Below are 22,302 nucleotides of genomic sequence, written 5' to 3'. Positions count from 1 at the left end.
CCCCACAGGACTTACTTCAGAGTAGGCATGTATAGGATTGTGTTGTTCATTATGCAACTAGTATGAAAGAACTGTTGTCTGAATTTGCTTTGCTTCCTCTAACCTCCCAACTCTGTATCATGTCTCTTTGATTAGAAGCTATGGTTATAAAATGCAAACCACCTTGGCAGAAAGGGGGAATAAAAATGTATTTAAAAGTAAAGCAAATAAAGAGCTGAAAATAACAAATTCAATAAAACAGGTTGATTGTCACAGAAGAAATGCATTGTCTTGGGGTAACTGTACTTCAGGTGACCAGTATTTTAGAAATTACCTTGTATGCTCCCCAAAAAATGTATATTATACACACTTTATTTCTTCCTGCCCCACCCACCACACAAAAGTGTTCTCTAATGTACCTATTTTCCTCAACCTAACAGAAGAGCAGAAGGGAGGTAGGGAGCTCTTTGTGCTATCCTGAGAGATGCTTGCTGTTTCCTGACCCAATTAAGCACTCTCCAAATCCATTGAAGCAACATCCTCCTGACTTCATTAATCTGAGTAGATGGAGGCTCCGTTTGGTGTTCTTGCACCATCCTTTCCTCTTGCTAAAGATTGTGGAATAGAAACACCATCGTGTGTGTGTGTGTGTGTGTGTGTGTGTGTGTGTGTGTGTAGTAAATGGCGAGGAGGAGGGAGGCAACACAGGGCGTGTGCTTTTGTATGTAAGGGGTTGAGAAGGGAAGCGAGAGCACCACAGCTCCATTGCAAGGCATCTCTCACTGTGTCTAGACACCAGCTGCCTGGTCGTCATGGAAACCCTCCAACTTTGGCTGATGGGCAAAAGCAGTAATGTCTCTCCAGAGAAATCACTCAAGGGGGCTGCTGGTGGTGGTGGGAGGGAGGGACGTGAGAGAGAGAGAGAGAGAGAGTGATGCTCTTTGTGAATGTGATGCCTCAACCCTGTTACGACTGCATTCACAGGAGGAAAGACGAGCTCACCCATTCCTCTCTCCACAGCTACCTTCAGCAGAGAGAGAGAGAGAGAGAGAGAGAGAGAGAGAATATCCCAGGCAGCAGAACAAAATGCCTGATATACGCCTTGCTGCTCATTTCTCCATCCTTCCCAACTCTCATTCTCTCTGTCTCTCTCCCCCCTCTCTTTCTCTCATGCTCACACAGTAACATCAGAGCTTCCTCCGCCAGCACAGAAACCTTAATTGTACCTAAAGAAACACCCCAGGGAGGGAATGGCAGACTGTGAGGTACATTTAGGGCTATTTGGAGGGGAAGGTCTCCCTGTTGAATGCCTGCCTCCCACTCCCACCACTCACTCTCTCCGGCTCCAGAGGAAATAACACAGCACTCCGCCAACAGCGGTTCTATCATCTTGAAGACACATTTCATCAGCATGCTTGTTTTATTTCAGTCAGCAGGTAAGGGAGCGCATGGAGGCAGCGCAGTATGTGGAGATGGCTCATGGGTGAAACTCAAAGATTCACTCACATGCAGGACTTGTAGGTGAAGAATCTCCACTTGGAAGCCCCTGAGCCAAATCTGGCCAGCTGTGTAGCTCTGAGGGCAGCTCAGAGGTAAAAGAGAAGAAGTAGTGACTTGGGGGAATGGACAGCACTCTGGCCCACCATCCTCACCCTTCTCCCCTGAGTGTTTCTACCTAACTGCTGACAATAGGAGTTGGATGGTACTTTGGAGATTATCTAGTCCAGGGTTTCTCAAACTTGGGTCTCCAGCTGTTTTTGGACTGTAATTCCCATGATCCCTAGCTAGCAAGACATCAGGGATGATGAGCTTGTTCAGTGCAAGATCTGTAAGGCTAGATGGAATGACCATGTCCCTGACAGGCAGCCATCCAGCTTATGCTTAAAAACCTTCAGCTAAGGCAAGTCCACCACTTTCAGAGGCAGCCTGCTCCACTGCTGGGCATGTTTTCCTAATGTTTGTCATGCCTGGTCCTGATGCCGAGTCCTTGATGGACAAATCAGACACTCCACAGGTCAAGGGCAGGTTGTGGATTCCCTTGAGGAGCCCTTTAGTGTGGGACCGGCTGAGGAGCCCTTGGAGCTGTCAGAGGAGGTGGAGTTATCCCATGGTCCATGAAAACACAAGTAACAAAAGGCCCTGGCATAAAAGAGACATCACAGCATGCGACTATGGATCCTGAGTCATCATGTGGTTTGTGAGTAAGGGGTTCTACTCATGAGTAAACTACCCCTGAAATTCCTTTACCACCAGCAGCTGGGGATTGGCAGTAGTGGTCTAGGAAGCAATATATCTCTCTAACTCTGGTGGTTTGTTTGACTGTGGAGTCTCCTCACCTTTGCTTCTGGTACATTGTGTGAACCTTGACCAGAGGTGGTTTTAGAGTAACACAACCAGTGCAGTCACACTGGGCACCATGCTAAAGGGGGTGCCATAACAATGCGGTAGAACATTGCATGAGAGGCAGGGGGTTCCACATTTTAGCATTGCACAGGTCACAGCTAAAATTTGAGATCTGATTCCTTGTGCTAGATCTTGGCTTGTTAAGACTATGGTACACCCCAAACACTGTTCTTTGGGGCTTTTACCTTAAAAAAAAAGCTCTGATAGACTGTGGTAATGTGTCATCAACAACAACAAAAAAGAGGGAGGAATCCAGAATGCAGCAGAACAACATTTACTGAAAAGTTCAGTCAGAAAAGTTCAGAGGCAAGTGGAATAATTGTTTCAAGAACAGTTTGATTGTCAAAGCATGTGAATTCTAATGAGCATGCCGTCACCCTTCAGTATGTGGTTCACCTTCTGTGGTACAGTCACTTGAGGCATATGTTGTTTTGAGTGTGTCCACAGAGTGCAGGAAACATTAGGGATCTGAAATCTGCCAAGATGGAAATGATTCAAATTGAGGCTTTCTGTGCTAAGTGCTTTTATGTGTGCGGGTGGGTTGGGTTATAGACTTCCGAAGATCCGTTCTCCCAGACAGAAGCACCTGCATGATATTCCTACCAAGTATGGATTCTGACTTTACCATAACTACAGCTGTGAAGTGTTTTTCACAGCTTGAATTTGCAGGCATGGATATGTTTCCAGCTGTGGGTTGACATCTGGCAGCTGGCAAGGAGATGTTGCATGTACAAGTGTTTAAAAAGCTATTTCTACCCCGTGTGGTTGTTCCGCAAAGATTTTTTTTCCCCTAGCCCTTTGGAGTGCTTATTTTTAAACTCTCAAATTTGTTCTGAGAGAAGTATGTGAAGACTGGTACTAATGTGAATGCAGAGTCAAGTGCTGTACTCCATGAAGGACTGGTCAGTGTTTTTACACAGTTGAAGTGGACACAAGTTTACCAAGATGCGACAAAAAGAAATCTTCAATAGCTGTGGGATGCTTCCTACAATATACATTTTATGGGTGTGTGCATGCATAACAGATTTTTAAAAAGTCTTTAATAGTCAGCAGAAGGTGATTAAAGATGGACCACCTAAACTTCATGGGACAAGGTATTCCACAGTTTGAGTTCAGCCAATGAAGAAGCCCTAACTATTATCACAGCCAACTGTGCTTCTTTCATAGATGGGACACAAATAAGGGCCTCACTATTAGATTTTAGGTAGCAGGAAGGCATACCCTCCAACATTTCTCTGATGAAAATAGGGACATTATTATTATTATTATTATTATTATTATTATTATTATTCCCCACCCATCTAGCTGGGTTGCCCTAGTCCAGGCATGACCAAACTTGGCCCTCCAGATGTTTTGGGACTACAACTCCCATCATCCCTAGCTAACAGGACCGGTGGTCACGGATGATGGGAATTGTAGTCCCAAAACATCTGGAGGGCCAAGTTTGGCCATGCCTGCCCTAGTCACTCTGGGTGGCTTCCAACATATAAAAACATAACTAAACATTAAAAAAACTGCACTAGACAGGGCTGCCTTCAGATGTCTTCTAAAGATTGTATAGCTACTTATCTCCTTAGCTCGGGATGAGAATAGGGATGTTCTAAGGAAAAGAGGGACATTCTGGGATCAAATCAGAAACCAGGATGGCTTCTGTAAATTTGGGCTTGTCCTTGGAAAACAGGGACACTTAAAGGGTCTGGGAAGGCCGATACAAAAGGAGGCAGTCCTTTATGAATGCTGGACCCAAACAAATAGTTATGACCTTCCCCCAAATACCACTTCAGTTGTAGTCTTCCAGCTCCATAGTCAAAAAGCAGCATGCCATTTATGAGTCACCTAAGTATGTGTGGCACTCCTTCAGTAGGCCTTAAAATCCTGACTGCTAGGCGTTGCCATGGAAACAAGAGGTGGGGAAGGATTCATGCTATGAGATGGTATTGATCCCTACAAGAGAAAATGACAAAATTGGGATGGGTGTTAAAATGACATCCAGAATCCATTTTTCCATTTTCTGTACAAAAGAGAGGGAGATTGTGCCATTGTTACCATTTTAATGTAATTATTAGAGTTCCATCTTGTCTCCTGAATCAAAGATTGCTAGTATAATACTCAAACTAAAGGCAGAAACCATTGGGTACAGGCAGCCCTGTAAGTGGAAGTTTTTAATGTTTGACATTTTGTTATGTTTTCCTATGTGTTGGAAGCCACCCAGAGTGGCTAGGGCAATCCAGCCAGATGTGTGAGGTATAAATGTAATAATAGTAAATTATTATTATTATTATTATTATTATTATTATTATTAACTCTCACCTGCCTTCCTGATGAAATATATCAATAATGATTATGGCAATATTAAAATGATAATATTAAGACCATGTGGGCTGCAGACTACATGTGCTTATTTACACATCAATGTCTTTAAAGTGGTTTCAGTGCAAGAGATTAACATGGCTACACCTCTGGAAAAAAATCTCACAATTTGTAACTTACAAGAGGAAAGTTCAGCACCCTGTATTTTTCTAAATGCTATACAAAGCACGTGGTCATAAGGAGCAGATGCTTTTCCACTGCAATCTTTTCCCCCCCTTTTGTGTACAGGATCTCTATAATAAAAATTACTTGATTAATGAATTCAGTTTGAACATGAGAACTCTTGAAGGCCTCAATGAGTGGAGCAATAGCTGCAGTTCCTTAATTATCAGCAGATGGCACTGTTGCTATTTTCTCACTAAATACTGTGCAATAGGTGCCTAGAATGTTGTTCCAAGGACCATACCAGAATATCTTATAACTTATAGCTCTGAGGTTTTTCAAAAGACGGTGCTCCATCACCAACCTATACCTCTCATATAAAGGAGGTGGCCAAGATGACTTTGCCTGTCTCTGCAAATTGGCCAACAATCCAAGTGATAGGCTTGATTGACCTCCTTTCACCTCAGTGTATATCTACAGATACGCACAGACTTGCAATAGCACTAAAACAAGTTTCAGGAAGAGAAGAGTCAACTGGGCCAATCTATTTGAGGTTGTTTTCATAGTTGAGAGGAATAAGGAGGGAGGATAAACAGAGAGATCTCCTTCTGATATAAGGACAAGCTTATTTAAGGGAAGCCCTTGCTAGTTAAAGGTAAAGGGACCCCTGATTGTTAAGTCCAGTCGCGGACGACTCTGGGGTTGCGGCGCTCATCTCGCTTTACTGGCCGAGGGAGCTGGCGTTTGTCTGCAGACAGCTTCCAGGTCATGTGGCCAGCATGACTAAGCCACTTCTGGCAAACCAGAGCAGCGCACACAAACGCCATTTACCTTCCCGCTGGAGCAGTACCTATTTATCTACTTGCACTTTGACATGCTTTCGAACTGCTAGGTGGACAGGAGCTGGGACCAAACAATGGGAGCTCACCCCGTCACAGGGATTAGAACTGCCAACCTTCTGATCAGCAAGCGCTAGGCTCTGTGGTTTAGTTACTCCTATGTAAAAAGAGCAGGGCATCCCAACCCAATAGTCCAATACCTTGTCATACAAACTTGCTTTTATTTATACAAAACCTCCACCCACCCACAAAATATTTTCACTGCAGGGGGGAAATGATGTGAAATCAGTACAGTAGTGTTATATCTTCATTTAACTCCCTGTGGTCCAGAAAATTGAAACAAGTGCACAAGATGTTCACAGAATCAAGTTTTCCAAGCATCACTCTAGCAATCTCAGCATGAACTAATAGGTGACTGTGTCAATATGTGTCTGTTTCTTCATTCAAAGACTTGTCCCACTACCTGCTCAAATATTGTATACTGCTGTTTTCCAGACTTTATTCTAGTATTGGTAGTGGTGACTAAACGGATTCTGATAGACCTTGGATAACTGAATGGAATGGAATCAGAAAATGTACAGACACACACCACATGCAGCGATAGGTCTACATTACTTTGGTGCAATCCACTGCTATTGAGCACTGTGTATTGCTACCACAAAGGATAGGCCAGTCATTTGGCTCCTCCACCCCAATACTGCACTGATCTAGAGAAGATGACCCACACAATCAACCATGCCCACATGGCTGGGGTATCCACATGCTTCTGGAGTATGGGGAAATGACTTCCGTATCTCAGCTGTGTGTAAAGGGAACTACACTAACATAGGTATGAACAGTCAGAAGCTCCCTTAGAACTACCAAACCAATGTCAAACCAACACAGTGCTCAGTAACAGAGCCAATAGCATAGTGAGCAATGCTTTGGGAATACTGTGCTCTGCCATGTGTGTTACTGCTCTTGAATGGCCAACTCTGGCCAAGAAAGTAACCAAGCATTCATGGCTGTTTCCTACCCTCCCTCCATGAAGTTTTCAGTAATGCCAGTGAAGAAATCACACACTATTCGTGTACCACCAGAGAGACAGATTGACCATAAGTATCACTCGTTATTAACATAATCAAATGAAAATCCAGTTAGTCGCTGTGTTCCATAGTTTCTAGTTTAACATATTGCAATTGTATCACCTTCGTAGGATGTGTCAATTAAGCACCATACAACAGATACACCAGACCAGACCTGTGACATGAAGTTAGGAATATTCATGCAAGCATATTAGTTTGTCAAGGATGCAAGCATTATCACTGACTAACATAATTGCTTATGAGGACACAGCATCAGCTACCTCCTCTCACTAATTACCAGCACTTGCAGTTAAGATGGCAGAGGTCAAAATCAGTTGCTTCAGCTCTCAGAGTTATTTGACTTCTGCCATGCAAATGGATTAAAATATGTTTTCTTTTAGGAGTTAATTCTGTGTCAGTGTGCCTTAGTAATAAATAAAGAAAAATGCCATACTTTAAGACTGAAATCTGCTACCCATCCAAAAACAGATTGCTCCCTACAGGGTCCTGACATTAAACCTCCAGTAGGACCTCAGTAGTTCATGCAAGCTGTAAGTTATCTGTTGGGGCAGTCAGTGAAAAAAGTGGTACTGATGGTAGTTGTAATGGTTTGAGCACCAATCCTTTGACAGTTAGTGAGAAAGTCCATTCAAATATATTTTTACCGTTCTTCTGCTCTTGGTGCTCGAGCTACCAACCCTGGTTGGTTTAAAATTAGTCCCTAGTTCAGGCTCTCACAACCTGAGGTCCTCCAGACCTTTTGGACTCCAACTCCCATCATCCCTGACAACTTGCTATGTTGGCAGGGGCTGATGGGAAATGGAGTCCAGAACATCTGGTGGGTACTCAATTGAAGAAAGCTGCTCTAGTGGCACTTATAGCAGAGTCTTAAGCATGACTACTCAGACCCTTTCATGTTGACACTCACTCCTTTCAATGCTACTATTAGCTCAAGAAGTGCATCTGTCCGTCCGACTTCAACTCCCACTGAGTTCAATAGTGCTTACTCCTAAGTAAGAGGTAATAAGACTGCGGCTTTAACCAGAACACAACACAATTAGCACACTTTGTTTAAAATCCACACAGACAAAATGCACCCACTCTAACTTCAACAAAATCAAACGATTCACATAGCTCAGCTTCCAAGGGCATATCCCAGAAAACCCACCACTGCCCTCAGACACTGCAATAAGCACTTATGGAAACACACGATGGCACAAGAGGTTTAATCCTCTTACCCACCATGATCATTTCCTCCATCTGATAATTCTCAAAGGGAAACAACATGTCCTTCAAGAAGAAAAAGCAAAATCATGAAAGGTGTAAGGAATTTGAAATGAATGAATTTGCACTGTCTCTTGTTGAGCCAAACATGGCAAAACAGGAAGGCATGTTCAGCTCTGATGAACATCCCATACAAGACTGGGCCCAAGTTAGGTTGGCCTCGTTAAAGCTCTTTTACTTTAAATAACTGTACAGAAGAGGGAATTTCAGCAGGTGTAAGTTTCAGTCTTCTTCCCAACTAGTAAAGGTACAGAAGTGCTGTCCTCTTATTCACCTGGTCACCCTAGACCTGGCCCCTAAAACACAAACTGAGTTCTGTGAATGATGTGGCAGGATGGTGATCCATAAGACAACCTTAATTAGATTGTTTTCCCTCCGTGAATAACTCCCACATGCCCAGCCACAAAGGCAGTGGTTTTAATGCTAGCATCTGATGGCCTTATACACCCACTCTGCCAGACATATTAATTGCTACTCCCAAAAGCCCAGAGAGGGAATAGTGAGCTCTTGTGCTGAGTCATTGAAGCCCAGGTGTGAAAATGTCATGGTAATTAGTTCTGAGTCATGTTAACAGGTGCATTTAATTAGTTCCGGCCCCTCTTGAAAGGAGGGAGGGCAGAGAATTGAGGGATACATCAAAAGAGGCTCTAGTGAGAAAATAGTGAGTATAGGCAACAAATTTTTGGTTGCAAGGTTTCTGCAGAAATTCAGTGGACCATTGGTCCATCTAACTCAACATTGTTTATACTCATTGGCAGCTACTCTCCAGGGTTTCTGCCTGAAAATGCTGGGGACCTAGGACTTTCTACATGCAAATCAGATGTTCTGTAGAAGTGCTCCAGCCTTTCTCCAGTAAAACCATCTATTTTTAAAATCTAGTTAGCATGGAATTCACACTATTCTATTCTGATGAGATTCATAAGGTACTTTAAGTATCCCATTTATTGAGGGAAGTGCTTGGGGCCATATTTGAAAAAGACTAACAGTGGAATCCTATGCATGCCTATTCAAAAGTATTGCCCACTCTGTTCAGCTAAGTGTATATAAGGTTGTAAACTTAGTCCACATTCTTCAGAAGCAGTGTAAAAGGTTTACAGAGAAAGCAGCTACTTCTGTTAAACAGTATACTAGTCTTACATGATGCGGCAAGAGCCAGCTGAGTGGACAATGCAACTCACACCCCAAAGCCATTCATCAGTTTTTCCCATAGGCATTTGTATGTCCCAGTATCTTCTTAAATGAATCTCAAAATCTGTTATGAAACCATTTTTCAGCACATGAAAGACCCTAATGGAGCTTAGAAGTCCTGTAATGTACTAAAAAATGAGACCATATTTTCAGTCACCTGTCTCCTAGAGTAGCTTTGCTGAAACCTGATGTTATGATGCCCCTTTGATAAGGTGGGCTTTTGCTTTAACAAAATAAAGGGATAACTAGGACTTACTCATCCTGCATTGAAACTCGGGACAAGGACTGTATTGCCATACCACAATTATACAATACGACAAAGGACTACATGTGCCTCTCTTGTTTCCGTATTCATGGAAAGACTATATCTAAGCTTATGGAGCTGCTGTAGATGTTCGGAATAAGTGCTGGCCAGTATCTGGTTTGTTTGTTTGTTTGTTTGTTTGTTTGTTTGTTTACTCTTCTGACCCTAGCATTCACAAATTGGAAGGCACTTGTGAATTATTCCATAAACAGATGTTCTTAGACCAGGTGCACTTAGCAGGGATGTTCCGCTATGAATCTTTATGCTGTGAAACAGGTGGAAATGCACATTACAAAGTGTAGCCCATATAACCTTGACTGTTTTCTAATGGATTTGCTCCTTTGAGCACAAAATCCCAAAATATATTCTAGCAGCTTTTGGTTTTCATCTGAAATGTTTAGCCTATTAGATGCTGGTATTAAGGGATTGTGTTACTGCTGTAAACTACATTGCCATTTCTCAACTGTACACAACAGGCTCTCAGGTCTGCACAATGCACTATATCTCCTGCCTTCTCAAAGTTTAATTCTGTGCTTTTAAGAGCTGCGTGGGTAGGTTATTCTGTGGGGGGGGGGGCAAACCTCTCCAGGTATATAGTTATCAGAAGCTAGCTTGAAATGCAGGTGTTGGCAATCTTATTGCTGATATTATAACAGGTCTGGTGATATTTAATTGGTCTTATTGTTTCAAATTTTGAATTGTGGTGCTGGAGGAGACTCTTGAGAGTCCCATGGACTGCAAGAAGATCAAACCTATCCATTCTTAAGGAAATCAGCCCTAAGTGCTCACTGGAAGGACAAATAGTGAAGCTGAGGCTCCAATACTTTGGCCACCTGATGAGAAGAGAAGACTCCCTGGAAAAGACCCTGATGTTGGGAAAGATGGAGGGCACAAAGAGAAGGGGACGACAGAGGACGAGATGGCTGGACAGTGTTCTCGAAGCTACCAGCACGAGTCTGACCAAACTGCGGGAGGCAGTGGAATACAGGAGTGCCTAGTGTGCTCTGGTCCATGGGGTCACGAAGAGTCGGACACAACTAAACGACTAAACAACAACATTGTTTCAAAAATCTCTCCCTTCTGATGCTAGAAATACCTGTTCTGATTGGCCCATCACCTCACTGGTGATGGGCCAACCAGGGCACCCTACTCATATGCTGACACAAACAAATCCAGTTGCATTCTAACACGTTCTGGCAGATATACAGCTTAATCAACTTATACATGTCCACTCAGAAGTATCCATTATTTCAAGGCACATATTCCCATAGTTTCTTATCTTGTTTTTCTCTATCAACAGCCTGGTTAAACTGTGAAATGCAGATTGATCTTGAATATCTAACATGCAAAGACTAGCATGCAAGTGGTGTTCACTTCATTGTGGCATACACGATTTTAGGCAGGGGTAGTCAAAGAACAAGGAGGGGTATGTGCATGTGTGTAGAAACTAGCCAACTGCACAAAGTGGAGGGCTTACTTTCATTGCTCTGACCACTTTTCCTTCTGGCCCCACCCTTATCACTGGTGTGTGGCCCCTGAAAGGTTGCACAGAAGGACATGTGGCCCTAAGTGTGAAAAAGTTTCCCCATCACTGCTAGAAATTCAGAAACTCTCACCCATAGGTCAATTAACAAAGCAACAAGATTCTCAATCAGCAATTCAACATGAGTTTCAAGGTGTAGAGAGCCTGGCCTCACTTGCCAATTTCTAAGTCTACCAGTTTACCAGACTCCCATAGGTTTTTCTCACTAGCCTAGCCAAGCAGTATGTCACTCATACAGGGCAAACTGAGCCTGTTGACAACCACCCAGATCCCAATGCAGACTTAATTAAGCAAGACCTTACTATTTTCAGTTTACATGTTCAAGGGAAAGTAGATTTGGAGTATAATCAAGAAATAAAATGAAATGTCGACTATTAAGAGAGGGCATGCTCTGGATAGACAAAAGGCAAAAGTTATCTTATGTTAGAAGTAAAGATATTTCCAGATGATTCCTGAAGTTAAAAATCAATTCCCCTTTCTGCTTCCCTGGAAGAGATTTTGATTAACATGGCAGCATGTTCATCCCACCAATAACACAAACCAGTATCAGAACCTGGGATAGCACAGATCCCCTTTAGGACACAGAGCATAAACAGCAGTAGAGAGAATGATTTCTGAACTATCCTTATTTAGAAGTTGTGGGACAACATTTCTATGAGTCCAGCCAGTCTGAAGGCTCTTCTGCATTAAAAGAGTACCTATATTCCCAATCCCTAGCTCTCAAAAACTTTGATCGAGCTGATCAGAGACAAGCATGTTTGAAGCTATTTCCTCACAGGGATGCAATTAATATGCAGGTTCCTAGGAGGAAATTAGAAAATAATCTCTATCTTGCTATCAGTCTAGCTCTTGGCCAGTGATGTAGAAGCTAGAGACATTGACTGGTTGTTGTTGTCATAGTTTTTAAAGCAGAATCCATCTTTGTGCTGAAGTCTGTTTTGCTGCTCAGGTTACCTGGGAAAGAAAAGGCAGCCCTTTGCAATAGATGAGAGCTGGCTTTGAAGTAGGGGATGAGAAAACCCCTTTGGAACAAAAGGGCTACATGATGAGAGTTGCTTTCTCTAAGGGTGATCTTGATGATGAGAGATGAGATTTTTACAGTGAAGCATACTTTACTTATGGTAACTAACTCTGCAATCCCAACCTCACTTACCTGTGAGTAAGCCCCATTTCATTCAATAGGACTTACTTTTGAACAGACATGGGATCGTGCTGCAATAACATATTCTAAAAATATTCATTCATTCAGACAGTCAAGGCTTTTATATGGTACCCATAATATTTATCCCAGGGCAGTTTACATTATACAATAAAACTGAGTAACAACAGCAATATAATATATACAATTAAACAATTAAAATCAGCGAAATTTGAGATGATTAAATGCCAATTAGATGTGAAAGCAACAGCTAACATAGCATCCTTCCAATATTTAACATACTTCCAATTAAAATGGCTGAGAGTGTAAATGTGTCTCAACCTGATTCCTAAAAGTTAACAGAATGGGTGCCTGGCAACTCTCAAATAAGCTGGAATAAGACATGGGCTAGTGACATCATTTGGTGCTCTACTTCAGGCAGAAAACTGACTTAGGAAAGCCTAAATGGTACTGTGTCTCCTGATTAAGAGACATAATTTAAAAGGGGACTGAGGAGGAAGCATGTGACTTCCTTGGGAACAGTCAGCAAATCACCAGGAAAGCCCTTCTGCCAAATGTCCAAAGCCATGACTAGGGAACCTGTGAACCTCCTTATGCTGTTTAATTATTCTGGGTAAAATTCAAGGTAGCACTGTGACGGTCGTTCCTTCTGTGCAAGCGTTGCAGCTTGCCAGATGGAACAATCATCCATCTCCTACATGTGCGGTTCTGGGGGGTTCTTCACCCCACTCCTGAGCCAATTATGGGGAGTGCATGGGAGGAGGAGAGTGGGGAGCCCCATTGCAGAAGCCACTGTCAATGTGCAGGACTTCCGCTGACACAGTTTGTGAAGTGAATCCCATCCTTAAGTAATGTATAGTCCCCTTTTCAGAAAATTTCTTAATGGAAAATGTTGTTAAGTTAAACAATAACAGTATTATAAAAATGCTGCAGTAATACACAGAAAATAATGCAAAGTATTCATAAATAAAACAAACCATCTCCCATCAGCCAGCATGGTTAGGGATCATGGCAGCTGGAAGTCCAGCAACATCACAGGTTGCCCAGCAATAGTTGTAATACCAGAATATGGGGAAAGCACTTATCACCCCTTGGTATTAAAAATGGAAATGCAATCTATGAGAGGGAAGGAGTATTTGCAAAACATTCATAATTAGCAATAAAGCCAATAAACATTCCTGACCAGAAACAAACAGGGAAGAACAAGGAGTTTGTGGAAACCACACTGGATTTCATTGCACAGGAGAACGCAAGGTTGCATATGATTTCAAGTTTAGACATACATGTGGCCCTTGTTATACAGAGCTTGCGAAGAAAGAAATTACATATTGCATAGCTAGATTGAACATTATAGTTAATCCTTCCATTGCCATCACAGGGGAGCCAGTGTGTTTGCTCACTTAATAGAAATCAGTGCATAGATCTCTGGATTAATGCAAGTGAAATTGGAACAGGCACTAAATTTGCTCAGTGTGATAGCAGCTACAAAGCACGGTGTTTCAAATACTCAGATAAAATGGTCACATTAGAACTAGATTTCTTCATACATTTTATATTACAGCTGACATTTCCCCGACTCAATCCTGTATGCACAAGTGATACCCAAAGTAGCTGAAATGTGTCTCTTTACCACTATCCTGTATAAAATAAAATGGCTTTTCAAACATTTTGGTAACCATCTACAGAGATCCATGTCCACCAGGAAACTGAAAGTAGAATGGAATAGTTATCCATAGGTTCTTGAGATATAAAGACCCCTAAAACAACCTGAGAGTGTGGGGTGACAGAGAAAGCCTTAATGTAGAACAATGCAGCAAAGATACAGTGCCACATTAAGAGAGAGAGATTTTGCCAGCTTTACATGCATAATTTGACTTTCCTGAGTACAGAGGCATACTTTCTTCTTCAGATAGCGACGTAACCCTTGAGATCATTGTCACATGAAAACCTGGCCTTTTCTAGCCAGGTGATCTACCACAAATAGATCTTTTTATTGCTTTAGAGCAATAGCTGGTATATATGTGATAACTTTGCAGTGACTTTCAGAACAATCATATCTTCAAATTATGCCCAGCAGGCAGGATAGGATCACCTCCTAATCTGGCAGAGGACATCACTGTGCCACTGTAAAAATATTTATGCCAGCATAGAGATACTTGGGCTTTGGAAGGACATTGATCCTGGTAGAGCCCTTACACAAGAGCAGTACCACCAGCACAGTGGCCATGAAGTGTGAGGTGGCAAGAGAGGAACCTAGTTAGAATCCTATGCTCACTCAAAGCTCCATCCCACCCCTTGAGATAGCACAAGTTATGTGCACAAACAAGGTGGCCTGGTGGCTCACAAGTTGACAGAGAGATAGCATCAGTAGCATAATGGAACTCAGAATAAACTGAGCTATTTTCTGAACCTTAGGGGGAAGCAGTTGCATTTTCCAAGTTCAATAGTGATCCTTATATGAGAAAGGTTGAGTAAATTCCAAATGTAGGGACTATCCTTACAGGATAGAAGAGAGGGAACCTGGACTTCCAATACCATGCACCTCCAAACTCGGCCCTCCAGATGTTTTGGGACCACAACTCCCACCATTCCTAGCTAACAGGACCAGTGGTCAGGGATGATGGGAATTGTAGCCCCAAAACATCTGGAGGGCCGAGTTTGGGGATGCCGGTCCTATACAATATCAGTTTTAAGCAAGCATTTTTGTAAAAGAGCAGTACATTGTTGTTAGCCGCCCTGAGCCCGGCTTCGGCTGGGGAGGGTGGGATATAAATAAAATTTATTATTATTATTATTATTACATGTCCACATCTCTACAAGAATAAGTTGCATGTTTCAATCACTTCAATGGATCCTGCACAAGAGACATTCCAGCTCAGTTGTGCCTGATGTTAAGAAATAAAAATGATTATTATAATTGTAAGTCCTGAAATATCTTGATTACTGCAGTTACTTGATGCACTAGGCAATTCCTGCTTACTGCTCAATTTCAGATGACATCATGGTTTCCCAAACATAGGACAAATAAAGGGAAGGGTATGTCTACTGTCAATGTCACCCATGAGATCATGTCCTTGAATTAGAAGATTGAGGCAGTAACTATAGGAAAATTTATTCCAGATGAACACCACTGCAAAAATGTGGGCTGACCTGCATTTACTTTTTTGTAATAGTGGGAGCCAAGTGTGCCTTGGAAATTAGCCAGCCAATGATACCATCTTGTAGCCAACTAGATTTATTTATTTGTTGGCAGCCTTCCACTACCAATTACAGTGCCAGCCTTTGCTCACTGAAATAATAATGCCAACGATTTTTAGAGCAAGTGTCAGGCATCTCTATGAAGACTCAGGAAATTCCTACGAAAGTTCAGTTCCACCTTTCACACTCCAAGCCAGCTATCACTGGCCCCTTTAGAGAGTAATGCATGGTGTATACCATAGAGCACCCTCAGGTCATTAAGGGGAGAGAAGGAAAGGATTTACTTTGTGGGAAGTGGATTAAAGGGAGGCACCTGACTGTGGAGACAGTAGGGTGGAGCATTTATGAGGTGAGCAAGCACCTTTTCATGGTGTGCCATGAAAGCAGTTAAGTGGCCCTGCTCGCCTTTAAATTATAGTTTAAAGGGAAAGTGAATATTCACTCACCCAATCTATTTTAATTCCACCTTGTATCTAAGAGGGCCCACAAAATGGCATCATGGGTAGACACAAACATTTTTATTCCTGTCTTCATTTCACAATTTTATGAAATGTTTGGACAATGTTAATTTAGAGCCAATTAAGCTAAGCAAACATTGATTTTTGCTCAGCTTAATTCCAAGCAAAAACCCCAATCAATTTTCCACTAATAGCTCAATCAGCTCAATCAATTTCTCACTACTATTCTACAATTCATTCTAATATAATCAATCCTATCACTTTTTGTATTGGATTTGAAATGGTTTTGCTACCATGAGCCAAAGGGTAGAGGAAAGCCCTCGAACTTCTCATCTGTTCAAGGAAAGATAGGTTTTCTTGCAGAATTCATGGTCTAGTTTTAATAAGCTGAGTCAGCTATGTGAACTGGAGCATGATCTCCAGGCTGGCATGTGAACTGTTCAAAGAGCCTGGAATTCAACTATAGTGTTAAATCCTAGATGGAACCTTGGAAATTCCTCTTGAAATACCTGAAGATGTTTTGCCTGCCCAGGAGCATCAAAATTTGCCCCTGTTTCTGTCAAATATTTGTTTTGTTGTTTATTGGATTTCTAACCCACCCTTCACTGTAAGGTTCCAGGGCAGGTTACAGCAATACAATTAAAACAATATAAAAGAAGTAAACAATTTATATGCAATCATAAAGGCAAGTAAAACAATTTGAAGCAAAAGCAGTGCTATATAGTTTAACCCAAATATAGAAGAGATGGGCCCCACAAAAATACCTGAATTCTCAGAGTCCAAGACAAAGAGGTATGTCTTCAGCATACCGCTGAAACTGTATAATGAAGATGCAAGATGCATATCTGTGGAGAGGGTGTTCCACAATGTAGGGGCTGCCACAGAGAAAGCCTGGGCTGCATTTCCTGCACTCCTGAGGGTGGCAGAACTACCAAGAGAGCTCCTCTCCTGAGTCTAATACCCAAGAGAGGCTGTAGGGATGGAGGCAATCTTTCAGCTATTTAGGTTCTACCTAGCAATGTTGCCATTTTACTGGGCTGTTGAATCTAAGTTTTTTATTTTGTCATTGTTCCTCTTCTCCCACCCCTTGCTATCTTTCTGATGAAAACCTTCACTGGAGGGAGAAGTTCAGTGACAACTTTAGAGCCAAGCCATGGGCAACCTAAGGTTTCTTGGCCTCCTCACAGTGAGTTACACTGGCATTATTGTAACACAATGCATACATGGCACTGTGCTTTTATAGTACAATCAAAACTGATACATGGCATAACCAAGCTTCCATGCTTGCCTTGCGTATGGCGCCACTGTAATTGTTACAAGACAAGCCTCTCTCTGCCTATTGGTTGATTCAGAAAATGAAAGAATGGAATATTTAAATCAGAACCCAGTGGAGGATCCTTACAAGGTTTGCCATAGTTGAGGATGGGCCATCTGCACCCAGTGTCTCTTCACAGACCATATTCCACTGCCCATTTGCTCTGGCACAGTTCCATGGAGATTAATTGGACTACACGGGAGCAAATGAGCTTTGCAGCCTCTTTCAACATGCCTATTGACTGAAAATGCCCCTAGGCACCTTCTTTGCCATCCCTTCCCCCACCTCTTTCTTCTCCCTGGCCCCAGCAAGAAAAGCTCAGTTCCTGCTGAAAATAATTTACCCTTGTCAACCAGAATTGTGAAGTTTATTATACACATAACCTATGTGTCCTTGCTTATTCAGTTCATCCCACTCAAAGTTTTAGATTACTAGCTTTATGGTACTGGAGACATTGCTTCCCCATGAGATTTACAGATCAATTTGGCAGAAACTGTGATTCAAAATCATCTCTGGCCCATCTCCATTGAAGTCATTTGGAATCAAGCCATACGAAAACATGACCCAAGGAGAATGGATACATTTCAGTTTGGCTGCTCTTTCTGCCTGATACGCTGTACATTTTACTATTTGCCTATTGCTGTTTGGAGAATAAGGCTATTAATGGTTACTAGCCATAATTGCTGTGTGGCACGCCCCTAAATAATAATTGTTGAGAATCACAAGTGGAGTGAGTGTTGTTTTGCTCAGGTTCTGCTGGCCGGCTTCCCAAAAAACTGCTGGTTGGCCACTTTGAGAGCAGGATGCTTGAGCTAGATGGGGAGAGGGAAACACTAGTAGTTTAAGTCTCCAGTATAGAGCCCACCTACACAATTCCTATGCTGGTTTCAGATTTTGCAATTATAAGCCACCTTTTCTGGGTTATCACACCAATGCCTGTTGTCTTCCCCTTACCGCCCTTGCACCACAAACCTTACCACTATCATTTTGCCATTTGTGTTCATTCGTCTTACCCTGCATGTGCCCACTCAATAACTTCGATTGGTGGAATTGGCACTACTACAAGCGCCACACAATACCCATTCCACATTAGTAAGAATTCAATCATTTAGTGTGGCAGTACCTGCACTTTGGAACTCTGTGCCTCTTGAGATCAAGCAGACGTCTCCACTGTACTCTTTTAGGCACCTGCTAAAAACATTCTTGTTCCAACAAGCCTACCCAGATGCTTAGAAAGCTGAGGTGATTTTAATTTGTTTTTAGTATTTTAACTTTTGTAGGTTTAAAAGTATGGTTGTGAAATTTTCTGATTTTACTGTTTTATCTTTTGTAAACCACTTTGAGGGTGGTGGTTGTTGATTTTCAATCAATCGGTGTATGCATTTTATGAAATAAACTAAAAAATTCAATCTGTGCTGGCCCAAGGCAGTTTGCTGCCTGGGGTGGAACAGTAAATTGCACTACTCAACCCCACTGCCCAGTCAAGACACACAGTACCCAAAGCTGGTCAAGTTATTCTGGCACCTGAACACCTCTCCCCACCTTTTGGATGTATAAATACAACAATAAATTAAATTGTTAACTATTTACTGCTCTCTCATCACACCTCAAATCAGCTGCCCTGGGTTGTGAATTTATCAGGCAATGCAGTACTCATGGACAGAAATGGCCAGACGTTATGGCAACTTTATTATAAATGGTATAATCTGGTGACTGGGGGTATGTTATGACACCCAACCCAACCCTATCGTGGTGGACAGAGTTTTTAAAACTTCTCTCTTGCAACACTTAAAATGTTATCTCTCATAATGTTTGAAAACAGGTTTGTTTTCCTTATGGGTGAAACCTCCTTATGAGGTTTGCAGGGGAGAGCAAGGGAGATAAATCTCTTGCTGGTCACATCAAAGCCCAAGAACTGTAAATTGGGCTCCTCTATCATGGAGCAGTACCACAGAGCCAGTCAATTGCCAACTTTCATTTAGGATAGATGGCTGCCTGCTTTAAAGCTACACCTGCCCTGTTCTCATGAAGGACCACTGGTGGCTTAATCCTAATGTTAATCCCCATTTCCTAGCTCACACATCACCACTCTATCTCCATTCCAAGACAGCTTTCCTCCCTTGCTATTGTTAGCGTACCTGTCTTCTCTTCGGTTTGGCTACTCTCCGCTGTGTCTGTTTGGGGTTGTGCTGTTGCCTTGGCAGTAGCATCCTCTGCAGCAGTGGGGGTAACGGCAGTAGTGACAGTGGCAGGCACTTCGGCTTGTTTAGGTTCCTCCTTGACTTGGGCTTCGTCGGCCTTCAAGGATGGTGAATTATCGGTAGAAGCTTTAGTGGCACTTTCCGTTTCAGCGGCAACAGCAGCGGACTTTTCCTCCGACGGGGCAGCGGGAGTAGTGGCCTTTGTGGCAGGTTGTTCTGAACCAGTGTCAGCTGTGCCCTCCCCCTGCTTCTCATCTGCTGGAGTGCTTCCTCCTTTGCTGCCATCGGCAGGCAGGGCATTCTCAGTTGGAGCAGCTTCTGTAATAGCAGCTTTGCCATCCGCCAAGCCATTGGCGAGGACTTCCTCCTTCTTCTCACCAGCTTCAACATCAGTAGTTTGGGAATCTCCCTTCTTCTCCCCCTTGAGCTTTTTCCTTGTTATGTGTCCACGGAAGCTAGCCTGAATTTTGGTGGCTGCCTTATGAGCTTTATCTTCTGGTTTGATGCCATCTTGTTCAATCTTTTGGTCAATGTCATCATTTTTTTCAACCTTTTGTGGGGAGAAGAAAAGAGAGGGGAGGTTTGATTAGAAATCTCTTGAGCAAATACATTCCGTGAAAGTTAGTTAGGGTGTTTGGGCAAGCATATTGCAGAACACACATAGCAAACATAAAGCAATTACAGGAGGCTTTCATTTTCCTCGTTCCTGGTACTTGCTGTAATAAGCAAAGTTAATAGTAGAAAAACATGTTACTACTAATATGCAGCATTAAAGAATGAAAATCCAGCATGTGGCTTCCATTCTATATTCAACATGCTAAGCCAATCCCATATTTATTATAATTTGAACTCTTAAGAGAGACACTTTATACTTATTAGGGAAGATAGGTGAGCTAGCTGCCTATCACTCAACACCGGTATACCGTTCCCATAGCAACTGCCACTCTACAATGATGTTCTGTGCTGACCACACCAATATGTTCAGCCCATGCTCTGCAACATTCAAGGAGACTTTGAAAGCACTCTCTCCATAGCTTTTAGGAGCTGCAGGCTTGAACTGCCACTTTCCTTCCATGGTCAGCACAGACCTATGGCAACCACTGCAAAGGACCCATCCCCAGAGCTTCAGGATTTTGGCAATGCCTCTGAAGAAAGCATGTGTGGAAAAAGCCATATACTTGTCACAGGGCTTGCAGGTCATGCCAAATAGACAGATAGATGATAGAATGGATCTGTATATGCATCAACTAAACATCTCATTTAGAATTTTGAAATGTGCTGTTCAACAGTAAGAGCAAAATGCAGCAGCATGGCCAAATATATGGAACACATCTCAGTGATCCATTTCCAGGTACAATTCAAAGTATTGGTTCTGACCTACAGAATCCTAAGTGGCTCGGCACCAGGTTCTTTGAAGAGGCATCTATTCTGATATGGACATTTATGGGTGTTAAAAGTCTTGCCACCTTAGGAACACAAGAAGCTGTCATATACCAAGTCAGACCATTGTCCTGCCTAGCTCACTCCTGAATGACAACAACTTTCCAAGTTTCTAGAAAGGAGTTCGTCTCAGCTTTGACTGGAGATACCAGAGATCCTACCTTCCAGGGGCAAACTCTGGTTTTTCAAATTTCAGTGGCACCCTGCGTGAGCCCAAAATTTGGCACCCCAACTCCTGCATATCACCTTCTGTTATGTTCAATTCACTACATCATAGTGGCAGCGTCCTACAGTGCCTCTCCTAGGCTTGGCGCCCAGTGTGGCAAAACCAGTTGTGCTGCCCTAAATCCGCCTCCTGGACTTTCTGCACACAAAGCATGTGCTCATTCATGAAGCAACAGCCCTTCCCAACATATCTTCTGAGATGAGGTGGTGACAGCAAGACAAGGGGCCTCTTCTGTTGTGGCACCAATTCTCTGGAATCCCCTCTACCAGTAGAGGTACCTGGCATTAGCCTTGTTTTCTTTTCTGTGCCAGGTAAAAACCTTTTTATTTGCCCAGGTTTTTTAAGTGCTTGATGAGATTTACTGTTACTGTTTTATCTTAATTTATTGCTCCTCTGTGTCTTGTTTTATTGAGATGTTTATGACTCATTGTATTGCATTGTGGTTTGATTATTTTATTGCAAGCTGCCACTCTGAGAGCATTGCTGAAGAGTGCCCTATAAATACTCTAGATAAATAAATAAAACAACCTGAACATATTTATCATGAAATACTATCCTTTTGTTTCCAAAACAAGGGGTACATTTATCAGATGGTTTCTTTTAAGTGTGGTTTTAAATGACCTGACCTACAGTGCACACTGGCAGCATCTATCTAGTGCAAACATAAGCACTAAGTTGCTTTAAATGTTTCCTAAAGAGGTATTAAATGACGGATAGCTCTGTTTTGACTTCTACACATGAATAAATACCATCTTTTATGTCTCTTTTTATATACATATTTGTTTTCTCTTAGTAATTCACCAGCCTTGAGTACAGCAGACTGATGAGAGGCTGACCTCATCAGACCTCTATAGCTCAGCTGGTAAAGCATCAGACTCTTAATCTCAGGGTCACAGGTTTGAGCCCCATGTTGGTCAAAAGATTCCTGCATTGCAGGGAATTGGCCTAGATGACACCCGTGGTCACTTACAACTCTACAATTCCATGATACTATGGTCAGGTAATTAGCAAAGAGTTTGTGGGAAAGCAGAGGCAAATTTAAATGGGCTGGGCAGGGTGGGGCATAGCTGAGTGGCACAGCACATGCTTTGCCATGCAGCGAGTCTCAGGTTCAAGTCTCAGGGTCAATCCTCAGCATCTCTGTTGAAAAGGATCATGTAGCATACAGTGGGGAAAGTCTCTGCCTAAGACCCCAAAGAGCTTCTGCCCATTGGAATACACAATGCTGG

General features: G+C 42.5%; 1 protein-coding gene across 1 annotated transcript in view; it reads right to left on the bottom strand.

Moving 5' to 3' along the window:
* The window catches only part of GAP43 (growth associated protein 43), a 53,528-nt gene that overhangs the window by 5,707 nt on the left and 25,519 nt on the right, over window positions 1–22,302 (bottom strand). Inside the window, exon 2 of the mRNA XM_083609311.1 lies at window positions 19,345–19,957. Coding sequence (XP_083465437.1) covers window positions 19,345–19,957 — 613 coding nt within the window. The remainder of the gene's footprint in view (window positions 1–19,344; window positions 19,958–22,302) is intronic.

Source organism: Podarcis filfolensis, assembly GCF_964270895.1.
Source record: "Podarcis filfolensis genome assembly, chromosome: 4".
Lineage (NCBI taxonomy): Eukaryota > Metazoa > Chordata > Lepidosauria > Squamata > Lacertidae > Podarcis > Podarcis filfolensis.
The sequence above is the reverse complement of the archived record's forward strand: the minus strand, read 5'-3'. Positions and strand labels throughout refer to the sequence as shown.